Source organism: Elgaria multicarinata, chromosome 4 (genome assembly GCF_023053635.1).
Source record: "Elgaria multicarinata webbii isolate HBS135686 ecotype San Diego chromosome 4, rElgMul1.1.pri, whole genome shotgun sequence".
Taxonomy (NCBI): domain Eukaryota; kingdom Metazoa; phylum Chordata; class Lepidosauria; order Squamata; family Anguidae; genus Elgaria; species Elgaria multicarinata.
Genome location: NC_086174.1, coordinates 91,923,644 through 91,941,028, shown reverse-complemented (window position 1 = coordinate 91,941,028; position 17,385 = coordinate 91,923,644). Strand labels below are relative to the sequence as shown.

Below are 17,385 nucleotides of genomic sequence, written 5' to 3'. Positions count from 1 at the left end.
GATACTGTTGATTGAAAGGACAGAATTCAGTGCTTCGTGGGGATGGGGTGGAGAAGATATTTTGTAATGCTCCCCACTTAAACTAAAATCAGAGAGAAGGCTATGTTGAACTTTTATTCCTCCTTCTTCTGGAGGAGGGTGTTTTCAGTGGGCCAATGGCACGGGGCATTAACCCCTGTTTTTCACGCTGTGGTACAATCTGAATTATGTCTATCATCCCACCCCCAGCATGGCTGCTTTTTCTTAAGAAAGTGGCAAGCCCTGTCCTAATTGTGCTATTTGTTTATTTACAACATTTATTTATTTACAACATTTGTCTACCACTCCACATCTAAAACAGATTCTAGAGTGGTGATTTACACATTATTAATCTAACATGTAGTCTGGCCCTTTGTTTTTTACACAGAGGGAGCTTTCTTTAGTCAAAGTTCTAATACCTCAGTCTGTGTAATGTGTAGGATAGTTCCCTGTCTTTTCCTAAGAAGAGGCCATTCTTTTATATGTGGGCACATCTAATATTAAATCATATAATATTCCATTCTAATACTGTTATATTATGTATAGATAAGCCCCCATTATTTACAGTATAGATAAACCTGCAGATTTAGGATTTTGTCATATAATTTCAAGAGCTTTTTATATCCAGCATTTTATTTGTGTGTGTGTGCAAAGGACAACCCATCAGCGGCAATCCCGTGTCCAACTGGAATGCTTAAGCCCACCACAACCTCCCTCCATTTCAACAGCTGAAACTAAGGGAATGCTTGTATACTCAGCTTCCAGCTGGCATTTCCATGGAAACAGAGAACTTGATTATCCATTCACTCACATGGGTGTAAATGAATAGCATTTTCATAATAGTAGTAAAAGGACGTACCTTTGTGGAAAACTAAGGCAAAAGGAGAACAAGCCTCCTCTCTTTTTATGTAAAATTTAACAGAACACCCACCTCATATAACACTGTCTAGCTCCTTCCTATCTCTCCTCTCTCATCTCACACTATTGCCCCGCTCGTGCTCTTCGCTCCTCTGATGCCATGTTTCTCGCCTGCCCAGGGGTCTCTACTTCCCTTGCTCGGCTTCGTCCATTTTCTTCTGCTGCCCCTTATGCCTGGAACGCTCTTCCAGAACATTTGAGAACTACAAGTTCAACCTCAGCTTTTAAAGCTCAGCTAAAAACTTTTCCTTTTCCTAAAGCTTTTAAAACCTGATTTTGTTCTGACTTTATACTGTTAGTTTTACCCTACCCAGTGCCTGTTTACCCTACCCTGTGCCTGTTTGCATTCTCTTCCCCTCCTTATTGTCTTATTATGATTTTATTAGAATGTAAGCCTATGCGGCAGGGTCTTGCTATTTACTGTTTTACTCTGTACAGCACCATGTACATTGATGGTGCTATATAAATAAATAAATAAATAAATAAATAATAATAATAATAATAAACTCTTGACACCAAGAGTTGGCAAAAAACAAAGAATGTGGATATTTGAAAAGGGGTGACTAATATGCACCTGTGAATTTATATATACACCAACACATGCACAGTATCCTATTGTGCCCATGTGCTAGTGGGACCTTCCAGTAGTGTTAGGGCCCCCCTAGCGGTTCTTAAAACAACTGGAAATGCACAGAGACACTTGTTTCTGAACAGTTCAGGTCAGCAGAATTCACATGAGGGAGCTCTGGTGATGGTCCCAATTCAGAAATGAGCATTTCCACTTGTTTCCAGGGTTACTTCATGAAGCAACTCTTCATTGTGCTAGCAGTGGGTTCCACTGGTGCAATGGAATGAGCGGAAATGCAGCAATAATACTGGATACTGCCCATATACACCAAATATAGCGACTGATAAAGTGCCCTTCCATTAACCCATTGGAGTTTTAATCACCATTGCATGATGGCATTAACCAATAGAGATTGCAACAAGGAAATGCAAAGATGTTATGTTTGCAAAAAACAAAACAAAACACCCTATCCTAATATTTATCTTCTTTCAGGAATTGGAATTTTCTGTCTTTGCTACTAAGCATGATATGTTGCTGATCACACTTGTACTACAGAATATTGAAGAATTATTTATTTCTCCATGCCTTTTAGTGTTCTGCATTTTCAATGCTACCTCATAGGAACAAAGACAGAACTCCTGCCACTTTCTAGAGAAAGGGTTAAATCGTTCAAGTGCCTTTGCCTTGGCATGGCTGTGAAGAGAGAGTCTTGCTCCCAAAAGCCCTCAAACACCACTTTTGGGACAAATGAGAGCCCGTCCATCTTAAGTAAGGCTGACTCCAGCCAATTAGAGCTTCTTCAGCTTAGTACTTGTAATCAGCAGCTTGCTTGAATGAGAGCCATAAGGCAACTTTGCCACTGTACAGAACATTGAAAGCTGAAGCCTGCAGGGCACTTTATGGTTCAGTTCAGCTTGGAGCTCTTGGGAGAGAGATTGGCCTCAGGAAACTCTTTGCCATATTTTGAAGAGTGGAAATGACTCTCTGGAGGTTGCATGGAAGAGGATGAGAGACGGGGGGGGGGGGGCAGGGGAAAAACACTGTGAAAGTGCCTTGCTTTTTCTGAATTTGTTGACAAACGTTTTGCTGCACTGACACCTTTAGAAAATGCTTGTCAGAATCAACTTTCACAAGCCTTCCTTAAGCAGCTGGTCTCTGTAAAATACTTTTTGCTGTTTCACAGAGCTAAAACTACAAATGGAGTTGATGCAATCCCTGTCACACCCATAGACTTTATTCAGTCACAGGGGAAGCACAAGTGAGGAGGAGGAGGAGGAGGGGCTATAAGGAGCAAGAGCTGCTCCATTATGAGTTGGTGTGATTTCATTCTTACACACACACACACGCACACACACTATATACCACCCCATAGCCGAAGCTCTCTGGGCGGTTTACACATGACATCAACATGCCTAAATCTAGCCCTACCATTTTTGAATACCTGTATGTTTTTTGATGTAGCAATATTAAATGCTGCAAGAAAGCGATGGAGGGACCACTCAGCAGCACCTACTTTTCTCAGAGAATTAATCCTTCTCACCTGGTGCCTGGGAACACTGGAGTGTTACCGTATTGTAGCTTGGAAACTCTCCCTCAGTGGAATAGTGCTCAGTGATAACTAAAAGGGAGTGAACAAGTACTCTAGTCTTAAGGTTGTGTGTGTCAGGCTTGCTACATCTGGCAAGGAATATACCATGCCTCAGAGGATGCAGCCCTAGTCTAGGAGACTAACTCAGTCCCAAGCAGAAGGGACTATGGAATTCTCCAGAAAGCTTCCTAGGATGGAGTCTTCTTGGCTGCAGTCCTTTAGATAAGGCAGATCTGGAGGAAAGTTGGGCAGAGATCCCTAAAACTTGTGTATTCCGTGAAGTTTGTCCCCTAGAGTAGAGGTATTTCTGCTCAATTGGTTTATAGTCAATTCCATATCTCTGCTTCCTTCTTGGCTTTAATCCTGAGTAGAGGGGATATTTTGGAGGTGCCATAACCGTCCTTGGTGTCCAGCCATGTCTAGTGCATTTCATATGGGGTCAATTGTACCTCAGAGACACCCATCTTGCAGATTGCTAGAAATTTGAAAAAAGTGAAGGACGCCTTGGTCTTTGAAAATGTACTGTATATAAACCCGAAACTCTCCATAACACTCCAGGCAACAAGTCCACAAAAGCTTATGCCAGAATAAATTTGTTAGTCTGTAAAGGACTACAAGACTCTTCGTTGTTTTTGGTTGCAATAGACTAACATGCCTTCCCCTCTAGATACCTAAAGGCACTCCGAAAACTAATGTCGACTCAAGCACCCTAACCCAGAGAATGAGACTCAAGAGAAAGAAAGAGCTACTTGAAAGACTCAGGATGAAGCTGGTTCTCTGTGAAGGATTCCAAGTGCGAATACGTGTGTCTTTGTGAGTGTGCTGAGGAGAGTGGGTTTGCCAAGGAGACAGAGGAGACTTTGTGCACAGTGTTGGCTTTGACACAGCTCAGCCTGTTCACTCGCTCTCCATTTTTCATTTCTGCCTTCACAGGAACATGCAGTGGTTCTTCATCCCCGCCATCCTTATAATCACTTATACGCAACAGGTAAGTTTTCTAGAAAGATTTCCTTGCCAGGACAAAGGCTGAAGCATTTGTTTTGCTCTATGAGCAAGTGAAATTTACTTTAGGTAACTATTTGTACTACATATCACGTTTTCCTACTGGTGAGGGAAGCTTTACTGTGACACTTGCAAGTTTGAAATAATACTTGATTCAGACTTTAATTTTTTTTTTGAGACCTTTACACACACACACGGGAATGGGAGTATCTTTATAAACTTTGTATCTTTACAAGTATAAATTATTTTCCACCACATTGTAAGTAAACATCTTCCCCCTAGTTAGATCCTTCCCGTGTTTCATAGCGCAATCTACCTGTGTTACAAAGGAATTGACTGTTAGGAAACTGCTTTAATAATAATAAAAACAACAACAACTAAATCTGTCCATCTTTCAGTGAACTATGAAAATGACCTGAACTACAAGGAAATGGGACTTACAAAGCATGACCAGTCTCCCCGCTACACACACACACTTACTTCATCCACCACAAGGCTTTTTAAGACTGAACAACTGTTTCCTAATTCCTATCCCGCAGCTAAAAGATAATATTGCATGTTACTATTGGTTTATATCAGAAGTATTTTGGTTAATATTACCTTTTCCTCAAGAGATTGATACACAATGCTTCTATTTTAATTCTGTGCAGTGGAGTTGACTGAGAAAATATGTATGTTAGGCTGGTGTGATGTAGACCCAGTTAAAAATAATTTAACTATGGAGGAAAAATAATAATACAATATTGGCTTGTAAACAGACAGATTTAATATACTGAGTGGTGAAATGGTAGACTTCTGAAAATGCTGAAGGTAAACTGAACTATAGATTGGCTGTATCTTTATGATGTGAAGGGATTATTTTCATATATTTTATTTCCTGCTATAAGCTTCAGGATCCAATTCTCTGTCTGGTTTCAAGTTGAGGTTTTTTTTTTTTTTAAATGTGAATATTCTTAGATGTGGATATTTCAGGTTCGAGGTTTGTTTTCCAAATCTTCGCATAACCAAGTTAGCATATATTGTATGCTCTGGTATGAATATATGGTGTGTGTGTATCATAGAATAGTAGAGTTGGAAGGGGCTGATAAGGCCATCGAGTTCAACCCCTTCTCAATGGAGGAATCCACCTTAAAGCATACCTGACAGATGGTTGACCAGTTGCCTCTTCAATGCCTCTAGTGTGGGAGAGCCCACAACTTTCCTAGGTAATTGGTTCCATTGTTGTATTGCTCTAACAGTCAGGAAGTTTTTCCTGATGTCCAGCCGGAATCTGGCTTCCTGTAACTTGAGCTCATTATTCCATGTCCTGCACTCTGGAATGATCAAGAAGAAATCCTGGCCCTCCTCTGTGTGACCACCTTTCAAGTATTTGAAGAGTGCTATCATGTCTCCCCTCAGCCTTCTCTTCTCAAGCTAAACATGCCCAGTTGTTTCAGTCTCTCTTCATAGGGCTTTGTTTCCAGACCCCTGATCATTCTCATTGCCCTCCTCTGAACCCCTCCAGCTTGTGAACCCCTTGATGCCTAGCCACCATAACATTTTTCAAACACTGGTAAGGAGGAGGGAGTGTGGGCACACGAATGCCCTGCACAGCTCAAATGGCAGAAACAGGCGTGACCAATAAAGCCCCAAATCACCCATGCTGTCTCATGATAAAAACTCCTTTCTGTTTATTGTGTGGTTCCCCAAAGGCATCCATCATTGATTGCAGATTGCTAACGCCCCCTCCTCTTGAGTTATATTGTTTAATACGATCCTAGGGGAAAGCGTTGTTTCCTCTCCATAATTGCGCAGTTTCAGGCTGCCATGATTGGATACTGTTGCATTTGTGCAGAAATAATAATAAAAAAGTTTCTGCCCACCAGGAGCCAGTTTGCGAGCAGCTAGTGTTACAAAAGATACTGCACCTGCACAACTCAAATGCCACAAATGGGTGATAAAACCACAATTATTATTATTATTATTATTATTATTATTATTATTATTATTATTTATATAGCACCATCAATGTACATGGTGCTGTACAGAGTAAAACAGTAAATAGCAAGACCCTGCCGCATAGGCTTACATTCTAATAAAATCATAATGAAACAATAAGGAGGGGAAGAGAATGCAAACAGGCACAGGGTAGGGTAAACAGGCACTGGGTAAGGTAAAACTAACAGTATAAAGTCAGAACAAAATCAAGTTTTAAAAGCTTTAGGAAAAAGAAAAGTTTTTAGTTGAGCTTTAAAAGCTGCGATTGAACTTGTAGTTCTCAAATGTTCTGGAAGAGCCTTCCAGGTGTAAGGGGCAGCAGAAGAAAATGGACGAAGCTGAGCAAGGGAAGTAGAGACCCTTGGGCAGGCGAGAAACATGGCATCAGAGGAGCGAAGAGCACGAGCGGGGGAATAGTGTGAGATGAGAGAGGAAAGATAGGAAGGAGCTAGATAGTGAAAAGCTTTGAAGGTTAACAGGAGAAGTTTATATTGGATTCTGAAGTGAATTGGAAGCCAATGAAGAGATTTCAGCAGTGGAGTAACATGGTCAGAGCGGCGAGCCAAGAAGATGATCTTAGCAGCAGAGTGGTGAACAGAAACCAACGGACTGATGTGAGAAGAAGGAAGGCCAGTGAGAAGAAGGTTGCAGTAGTCCAACCGAGAAATAACCAGTGCATGAACAAGAGTCTTGGCAGAAGAGACAGACAAAAATGATCGAATCCTGGCAATATTATACAGGAAAAAATGACAGGATTTAGCTACTGCCTCAATATGAGGAATAAAGGAGAGCGAGGAATCAAATATAAAGCCAAGACTACGAGCTTCCTTGACTGGAGTAAGCGTAACATTATTGACAGTAAGAGAGAAAGAGAGATGAGACTGAAAAAACAGAATGAGGCGGTGGTGGGGGGGAGTGTGCTCATGTCCCTCACAATGTCCCTCACAACCACAACAACTAATGAACTGTAGGGGGAAGGAGAATGGAGGGTGCAGAGGGGCGCAATAGCAGGAGAGAAAATAAGTGAGAGAAGATTTTGCCGGAATAGTAGCAATACGAGGAAGGGCAAGCCAGCACAGGTGAAAAGATGCACGAGCTGAAATAGCGCAACAAAGCGTACACGCAAAAGTGACCGGCACTTGACGTGCCAATGAAACGAAAGCAGACAACGCAGGGGCAAACCAGGACAAAAATGTAGGTGTGATGGAGCTCATAGACAGGATGGCCCTTTTAGTGTATAAATGAAACCATGAGGAGGGGGGTGGGATTATATCCACTGGCCCTGACATTGTGTAAGTTCTTGTTTGTACAGGGGCCTATCTGCATACATATGATTGTGGGTTGGCTTCTTAGTTATTATTATTTATTTATTGCATTTATATCTTGCCTTTTCCCCTCCAGGGAACCCAAGACAGTGTACATAATCCTCCTCACCTCCATTGTATCCTCACAACAACAACCCTGTGAGGTGGATTGGGCTGAGAGTTTGTGACTGGCCCAAATTCACCCAGTGGGTTTCATGGCCGAGTGAGGATTAGAACCCAGATCTTCCGACTCCCAGTCCAACAATTTAGCCACTACACCGCACTGGCTCTTGTGGGTTGGCTTCTTTTTCAGAACAAGGGACATGCAGAGGGAGCCTATGTGTGTTGGGGGCTTCCTCCAGGCCCATGTTCAAAAAGGATTTTGAATGTGTGGAGGTCAGAGATGGCCAGTTGGCACAATCCTGATCCTCCCTGTTTACTGAATTAATTCTTACGGATTTAACAGATATATCATATTGTTGATTAGTGTTTTGAGAGGAATTTATACCTTGAGCTGTTTTGTCTTTTGATATACATTGTTATGTTTTGTTGTATCGATTATCATTTTGAAATTTGTATTAGGTTGTTTTCTCGCCTGTTTTCTAGTTAGCTGCTTGGGGCTTCCCTCGGGAAGGAAAAACTGGTTATAAGCAATAAATTAATTGAAATGAGTTCAGCAGAAGTGTTCCATATTAGCAGCTCTGGGCTTTTTTCCAGCCTGGTTAACAGATAGCTTATTGAGGAGAAGAAAAACAGTCTGCTCTTTTTTTAGAGATATCAGAAATTTGACTTTGAGGGATTAGAACTAGAAAAAAATAACAACATCCCAGTGTATATTATAGCAGCCTTACCCAGCCTGGTGGTCTCCTGATGTGTTGGACAGCAAGTCCCATCATTCCCAGCCAGCATGGCCAAGTTGAGGAAAGCTGGGATAATAGCATGTTTCCCTGAAAAAATCCCAAAACTTGTTTTATAGGAATGCCAGTCTGCTGAAAATGGAAACTCTGTTTTAAAATATCTCCTCTCTTGCCTGGACTTCCTTTTCTTTTCCCTCACTGATATTATTGAGGCTCTTACTGAAATTCTTCCACGTCCACTATGTGCCCACTTGTTAATTTTTTGGCTGGTGAATGGTATGCAGTTGGATGCAAGGACTTATACATACTCCCTTGTGCCTCCAGATTAGCATCTCCTAAATTGCCCAGACTCCTGAGTAACATAAGGTGTCCAAATAGTATCATTAAAATGATTGGCATGAGGCTGCACCTGTGAATGTTAACACAGGGAAGTAAAGTTTCTGTATACCATTTCCTGCTCACTAAGGGCCAAAACAAGCATTTCTTTACATCCATAACTTGCAGATGCATAACTTACATCTTTATCCCCCACCCCAGCCTTTATTTTTTTAATTCTAGGGTAGGAATGGGTGAGAATTTAATTTCAGTTAAATTTTAATAAGAATTTACCAAACTTTGCAAAGTTCTTCATATTCGGGACAAAAAGAACATGTTTTTTTAATGGAATATAGGAGAAATGGAAACTGAGAAATGCTTCCATCTAGGCGTAGAGCTTTGGATGCTTTGTTTTTAAAAGTCTGGGTTTGAATCACAGTGTATTCAGCCATGTTAGTGCTCAATTAGGGTTGCCACCTCTTCCTACCCCCACTGCCAGGCTCATCTTTCATAGCTGTATGTCAGGCAGGGACTGGACTGACAGGGACCAAAAAGGGGTTGCAATACTTTTCACGGCACTCTGTCGTCTCAGAAGGCATCTCCGTGACCAAATCTCCCTGCATGTGGATTCCTCATGTGCATCCTAAGGTGGTCCTATGAAAGGACTGAACTATGTTAGGAACAGCCAGTCTTAGATTGATTAGGAAGCCTCCAAGTAAAAATGTTTTTAAAAAGAAAGGGGAAAAAAAGCGCATGAATCACCCACAGTCCAGTTCAAACTAAATGTTGCTGCTGGTACCGTATACGAACGTTAGTCTGTGCCAGGAAAGCAAAAGCTGCCCCATAGCCCTGGAAAGTGAGGCACAGCTGTCCTACAGTTTCTATCAAGTCCCTTCCTGTTTGAGAAGAACGGTCTGTCATTCAAAAGTCTCTCGGCTGGCCCAGCTGTGTCCCACAAAGGAAAGGAGTTATTGCTGGTATAGGTGGGGCAATGGCTACCACTGGGGCAGTTTTTAGGATAGAGATGGTAGGCACATCATTTCCTTGCCTTGGAACTGAAAGACCTGAACACTTGATTCTAGATTCCCCAACCTGATGACCTCACGATGACCTCACGATTACCAGCCCCATCAGCCCTAACCATTGGCTGTGCTGATGTAGTCCAAAACATATGGCAGGAACTAGGTTGGGGAAGGCTGTACTGAGACAGATTGCCTCAGGGCTGTGGCTTATAGGACCTGGTTTTAAAAGAAAGTAGCGGGCATATTTGTCAAATTTAGGCTGCGATCTTCCACCCCCTTACATGGGGTTCAATAGTAAACCCTACTGAACTCAGTGAGACTTACTTCTGAATAGACATGCATAGGACAGCACCCTTAATTATTTTGAGAGCCCTTATATGGCGGCTAGATGTATTATTTTATTTATTTATTACATATATACCCCACCTTCTTTCCTCCTTAAGGAACCCAAGGTGGCGTACATAATCTTCCTCCTCTCCATTTTATCCTCACAGCAACAATATTTATGTATTTGAACATTAAAATAATGTTTTGTTTTTTAAAAAAATACCCCAGTCTCTGATGTAACACAACAGGTGTGTTAATGTTAGGGATGACATTGAAAAACGGGCTTGTTGCTTATGAGATCTAGTTTTCAGGTAGGGCTTGAGCCCCAATATCCTCATTTTAGAAATTAATCATGGCAGGTAAGGGGAGAGGGAGAATGGGTCACTTCATGCACCTTAAGCCTTTGGGGAAAATAATTTGATGTTGTGTTCTACAGTATTGCAGCCTGCCAATTTATTGTCCTCTTGTGATAAGAGGAAAATAAATCTCAACAACTTCACCATTTTTGTCAGACATTTTCCAGCTCTCAGATAAGTCCACCTATATGAAAGCTTTCTTGTAGGATTGAAGGCAACAGGCAGCAGCCGGGAAAGCCTGGAGGAAAAGCCACAGCGAGCAGTGAGCTTCGTCCACGCAAAGAGTTATGTCATTGGCCCTGCAGATGCCCACGTGCGCCCACATGCAGCCCTGGGGTGAGCCTGGTGAAAGATGGCTGTGGATGCTGCAAGATGTGCGCCAAGCAGTCAGGGCAAGTCTGTAATGAAGCAGAGGTCTGCGACCCTCACAAAGGGCTCTACTGTGACTACTCTGCAGACAAGCCTAGGTATGAAAGAGGACTGTGTGCATGTAAGTCATTACCTTTGTTGTTGTTGTTGTTGTTGTTGTTGTTGTTGTTGTATTTTCTATAAAACATGTAGTGGCAACACAGGGAAAGAGGAGTCCAGTCTGTAACACCATAAACTGCATTCCTTTCTTGAGTTTCACAACTATTTTCTTTGAAAGAACATGTTAAACAGGTCAGGAACCTCTTTCATCTTAAGGTCCAAATTCAGTTTTGGAGAAGCTCTTGTGGGCTGTATTCCACTGGTGGGTGGGGCCAGAGGTAAAATGGGTGGAGGCAAAATATGAAAGATGCCAGCACATTGTAGCTCAAAACTCCTACTGCCTGTAAGTCTTAAGAAAGGCATTTCAACCTTTTAGAAGGGGGGGGTTAAGTAGTTGGGGGATAGGGGGTGGAGCCAGTGGAAGGGGGCATGGCCTTCTGAGTAAACCCAGAAGGTCAAACTGGAACTCCAGGTGGGCCAGATTTTATCCTCAGACCTGAGGTTCCCTACCCTTGATGTAAAACTCCAATCAGTCATTTGGCTCGCCATCTGAAATGAAAGAATAGCACATTCGCTAGGTGTCAATGAGATTTAAATTGTTTTCATATTTATTCTTGTTTTGATACTTACAAAATTCACTAAGTTAAAAACCCAGACTTCTAAATAAAGTTTTAGGGCACAATATACATGTTTAGATGGTATGTGTGTGTGTGTGTGTGTGTGTGTGTGTATATATATATATATATATATATATATATATATATATATATATATTCTCCTATAACTCCCAGCATGGCTCAGCCATGCTGGATGGCAAATGCTGGGAGTTGTAGGACTTTTCCCCCATCTAAACATGCATAGGGTTGTGACTTTAATTGTGTAAGCCACCTTGCATGCCATTTTTTGGTAGGAAGATGGAGTACAAATCAAACCAATGAACCAATTTCAAGAGGTATCCAGTGGCATTGCCTTTTTTATAAAAGGTTTTTTGGGAAAGAGAGTATAGAATAATTGCTGAAGTAACTGGGATATTGCTACCTTTACATTCTGTTGTTATATCCTTTGGGGAGTAGTAGTAGCAAAACATCAAGCATTCTTCATCGTTAATTTTTTAATAGTCACAAAATGGAGGTGGCAGAAAACTGAGAATGTTCTATAATGTGAACTTGGATGTAGTGTGTTCTATAGCAGAATTGTCAGAAATCATATATTATATATATATATATCGTAAAGCACCCATAAATGCTAAGAATTGCTATTAATCAATGCCACTGGGCAAATATCTTATTTTACAGTGGTGGGGAAAAATGTGAACCCCTTAGGATTGTCACATATTTCCAACCTAAAATATCATTCTAACACCATAATCCTAGATAAAGAACAATAGATAACTTGATTTAAGCAAATGATACACAAACATGATGCTTTGTCAACATTTATTCATCCACAACTGATTCAACATTCAATATCTATGTGGAGGAAAATTCTGTGAACCTTTAGATTCAGTACTTGGTGGCACCTCCTTGAGCAGCAATGACTTCAAGTAAGCATTTCCTGTAGCAGTTGGTCACATCGGTTTTGAAGCATTTTGGCCCATTCCTCCTTATAGAATTGCTTCAACTCCATCACATTTGAGGGCTTCCTTACATCAACAGCTCACTATGGGTTCGGCTATATTTTAATGAGCTTTAGGTCAAGACTTTTTTCTTCCATATCCATTCTTTTGTAGATCTGCTTGTATGTTTAGGATCATTGTCTTGTTGCATGACCCACTTTTGGTTCAGGTTCAGCTCACAGATGGATAGCCTAACATTCTCCTCTAGAATCTTCTGATACTCTGCAGAATTCATGGTTGTGTCAATGATGGCAAACCATCCAGGTCCTAAGGCAGCAAAGCAGCTCCAAACCATCAGATTCCCACCATCATGCTTGAAGGTTGGGATAAAGTTCTTCTGTTCAAACTCAATGTATGTTCTTCGCCAAGCATAATGTTTCTCATTGAGGTAAAAAATAATAAAAATCTACCTTTGGCTCACCTGTCCAGAAAACATTGTTCCAGAAGTCTTGGGGATCATCCATGTGATCTTTAGTGAACTTCAGATGGGCTGAAGTTCTTTTTAGAGAACAGTGGTTTTCTCTTGGCTATCCTCCCATGAACACCATTCTTGTGCAGTCTTTTTCTGATCGTTCAGTCACGAACACTCACATTAGCCAAGGCGAGAGTGGCATGCAGATTCTTACATGTTACTTGAGGGTTCTTTTTGACTTCCTGGATGATGCACTGGTTTGTTCTTGGAGAGATTTTGGTAGGACGATTGCTCCTGGGTAGAGTGACTGTGGTCTTGAACCTTCCCCATTTGTAGACTGTCTGACAGTGGCTTGGTTGAGCCCCAAATCCTTAGAAATTGTTTTGTAGAATAAGCAGCAATAGCTGCTTTTCTGAGGTCCTCAGTGATGTCTTTTGATCATGGCATCATGTGTTTCCATATAACCATATAGCGAAGACTAAACTCACAAAGTTTCTGATCTTTTTATAGGGTGAGGCCATCCAAACTCACCCCTAAAGATCTGATTCTAATTATTCCCTTTAATTGAGCTGATGCAACCAGGAGTTCACTTACTTTTGCACATACCCTGACTCTTAAAAACTCATTGTTTGCCTAATCCTTTTATTCTGCAAGACAAGGAATTGGTTAATATCAACCCTATTGGATATTTATAAAAGGACTATCATTGGGAAACTATGGAATGTCTGTGATTGTCATTAGGGTTTGCAAACCTTTTTCTCACCACTGTACAATTATGTAGGAAAAGCATCTTACAGGGATCTGCACAGATTCACTTATTTTTCCTTTTCTCTGTTTACAGATATGATAGCAGTAGGCTGTGAGCTCAATGGTATGCACTATATCAATGGCCAAGCCTTCCAGACCACTCCTCTTTATAAGTGCTTGTGTGTGAACGGTGCAATTGGATGTACACCAGTATTCATCTCAAAGTCAGCACCTAATGAATGCGCCACACTAGAGAGCAGAAAGAAATCTGAAAACTCCAATTGTGTTTCAGGACAGCAAAAGGAGCAGCAATCAACAGGTTACAGATTAATGTCAGGTGAGACAGGGGAAATTGATAATATATTTCTTTCATGACTTGATTTCAAAAAGAAGAAAAAAGAAGCCCTTTCTTATTATTTCGGGGAAAGAGAATAATTAGTATTTTCCTTTATCAATAGGTAACAGAAAAGTCTAGTACTTTGAGGTAGCCTCATTTAACTTGGTCAAGTTTAACTTAACTTCAAGAAGACCAACCTCTTTCCTACACATGCATGTGGCATACATCATAGATCAAGTTGCTTTACAACCCCCCTCCCCACATATGCCAGCCTTCCCCAACCCTTCAGATATTTTGGACTACAACTTCTAGTATGGTGTAAGTTGTAGTCCAACACATCTAGAGGGCACCAAGCTGGGTACACTGATGTATAATATCTGTGCCTGAAGTATATCCTACAGGAACACATTTCTTTTAAAACCTCAAATATACCACATGAACAAGCAGTTAAACCAGCCTACATCCATTTCACACAATGCAGATGCTGCTGCAGAGGATGCAGACAACATGGTAACCTATAGTTCAATAACAACCCATACTCAAGCCTTGAATGTGGATTATCATGTTGTGTGAATGCAGTCAGAGTACTTGGAATCCCTTTCTTTTGTTTGCAAACTGGAGCGATGCTTTCCTCTCTTTCCCGTTATATTTCCAAAGAAAGAAGGTTACAGTGTTTTTCTTTCCTGTCATAGAAGCTCATATTTGTGATGTTCAACTGACAGTAAAAATCATGGATGCGCATGCCTGCCAACTGGCACTCCCCCAGCCCCAATTCAGTCCATTTTTTGTTGAAATGCAAAGCTTTGATATTGCAAAATCATATTGTTACAAGTATCTAGACCCAGAGAGAACTGATATACCTATGGATGAAGGTGTGCCTATCAGTCTTTGTTTGTAGGTCTCTGTTTGGCTCTAAAGAGGATGGGATTCCCACCCACCTTTTAAATATTTACAGTCTTACCAAATTTTAAGCTACCTTGTTATTAGTCAGAATGTCACCAACCAAACCAGTGAGTTTAAGCAAAATTACTTGTAACATAGAAAAGCTTTTCAGGATGAACTGACACTTTTTGACATACAGCATCAGCAGCCATTTGGTGTTACTTTATTGTACATTAGAAATGGGTCATTTTTAGCAACATGGCAAAAGCACACAGACGACGGATTAGGCTAAACAGTTGTGGAAGAATATCCTCACATTTATTAAAAACTGACAATTTCTGTAATAATCCAAGCAGTTTATGATTTATTTTGCTATTAATGCATGGTTTGCATGAAGTGTCACAATTAAATGTTAAAGCTGTTTTTCAGTATCTTGCCAAATACCAAGCTTTATTTTAATATTTTACTATCTTTCCTCCTGCTCTGTCCTAGTTAACAAATCCCTATCATAAAAGCAATGCAATTATTTTATGCTCAATAAAAATAAATCTCCACAGCTTTGTAACCTTGCTTTATTTATTTCAGATCTGTGCCAGGTTTTTAAATTTGCTTCCTGCACTGAGATTTTAAAGCTGCTGCTTACTTCCCAGGTACCCTCATATTTCTGCTCTGTCCTCTAAGCTATGCACAATTAAATCTGGCCAGTGCTCCTCTAGATCACTTCCAGGATTTGCTACATGATTTTAAAAGGCAGGTTTAATATACATAACTATTAGTGCTCAGAATCTTCAGAAGTGAAACATGGGGGAAAAAAAATCCCCTTCAACTCCAATCCTCTTAAGGAAAACCAAATTCATGCAGAACTAAGTTCAGCATATGATAAGTGCAGGTCTAGATGCCCCAATCCATTTTTACACAGGTAAATAGGATGTTTTACAAGAACTATAGAGGAAAAACATTTGCCTTCTACAGCAAACTTGAGAGTTAGGGGCATATCCTCCCCAATTTATAACAAGATATAAAACATGCCAAATCTTAGGGGACAGAGATGCCAAATTACTATAAAATTTAATGGGATAGGAATTTAGGCAGTCCTGCAAATCTCAAACAGAAGTCCAAGGGAATCCAAGGAGAATCTGAAATTCTGACGTTATTTATCTTATTTTGGTTGGCTTACTATCAAGTCCAAATCAGGGGTGTAGTGGTACTCTAAAATATAATTTGAAATATTATGCGTTGATGTTTTCTAGCTTTCAGAAGTGTACCACTAGTTTTGAAAAAGAAATGTCTGGTACAAGCAACTCCATGGACGCCTTGTTCCCAAACCTGTGGCATTGGTATATCTGACAGAGTGAGCAATGAAAACAGTAAATGTGAAATGAGGAAGGAAAAGAGACTATGCTTTATTCAACCATGCCAAGCAAAATTTCCAAAGCCATTGAAGGTAAATTGAAGTGCAGAATATCATTTCTTCTTTAGGCAAAAAGTATGTTTACAGACCTGTAATTTTAAAAATTCAAAAGGCAGTGGACAATAACTTCATTAGGACAAACCAAAATGTCACAGGGGTGCAAACTTTTGAGTTCGTGACATTTTGTGTTGTTCTAATCTGGGTATTGCCCAACTGTGGATTTTGCCTTTTCCCCTCTAATGGTCCATCACAGCTATTTTTTCTTTTTATATAATTTTAAAAAGAACTCTCTCTCTCTGTGTGTGTGTGTGTGTGTGTGTGTGTGTGTGTGTGTGTGTGTGTGTGTATCAGAAAAGCACATGACAAAAGTAAGGTGCTGGGATGAAAATCTCACAGATCATTTCTTGGGTGATATCACAGACTTCTTGGAACTGACAGGATACTGAACCTGCGGGAGCTCAAAAATGTAGACTTAAATTGCCAGCACTGTACAATAGCATATAATGCTGAAATGTATAATTTGGTCCAAGTACTGCTTCTATTTAGGTATGCAAAATGATAGGCCTCATTTTGAATATAACTCCTCTCCCCTCTCTGTATTTTCAGATCCCTAAAGGAAAAATGTGTCAGCCTACATTTCAGCTTGCCAAAGCAGAGAAGCTAGTTTTTTCTGGATGCACAAGTAGACAAACATACAAACTTACCTTTTGTGGAATCTGCCTTGACAAGAGATGTTGCATACCTAACAAGTCTACAATGATTACAGTACAGTTTGACTGTCCTAAGGAAGGCACCTTTAAGTGGAAGATGATGTGGATTACATCTTGTGTTTGTCAGAAGACATGCAATAATCCCAGAGATATATTTTCTGAACTCAAGCTTTTATAGACAATGTAAATGGCATTATGGGAGAGGTGATCAATGACAGCACTGGCTAGTAGCAGTGGCTGAAATTGCAGTGGCTCAAATTCACCCAGCAGATTTTTCATACAAGACAGAGCTTGCCCCTCTCAAAATATACTTTATCCTGAACAGAAGTGAATTGTATATTCTAGTTAAAAAGCCATAACTTACCTTCTAAAGATTTCAAATGCGATAATTTCTGTGGAAAATGAATTAACGAACTTCATCGAAAAAGGAATTATTGTAAAAAAGGCTATCGGTTTTAAATTGTGTCCAACTAATTTTCTAACAAAGAAATGTATGTTATCCAGCTAGTGATGTGTGTGCATAAGCCAGTTAACATTCATGTAACTTCTCA

At 40.4% G+C, this 17,385-nt stretch overlaps 1 protein-coding gene across 1 annotated transcript; it reads left to right on the top strand.

The window, feature by feature from the left end:
- Positions 1–4,029: 4,029 nt before the first annotated feature.
- On the top strand, positions 4,030–17,071 carry CCN6 (cellular communication network factor 6). Its single transcript, XM_063125744.1, has 5 exons — positions 4,030–4,080; positions 10,448–10,742; positions 13,589–13,831; positions 15,964–16,157; positions 16,731–17,071. The coding sequence occupies exons 1-5, from the start codon at positions 4,030–4,032 to the stop codon at positions 17,010–17,012; spliced, it is 1,065 nt and encodes a 354-aa protein (XP_062981814.1). The 3' UTR covers positions 17,013–17,071.
- The last annotated feature ends 314 nt before the right edge of the window (positions 17,072–17,385 follow it).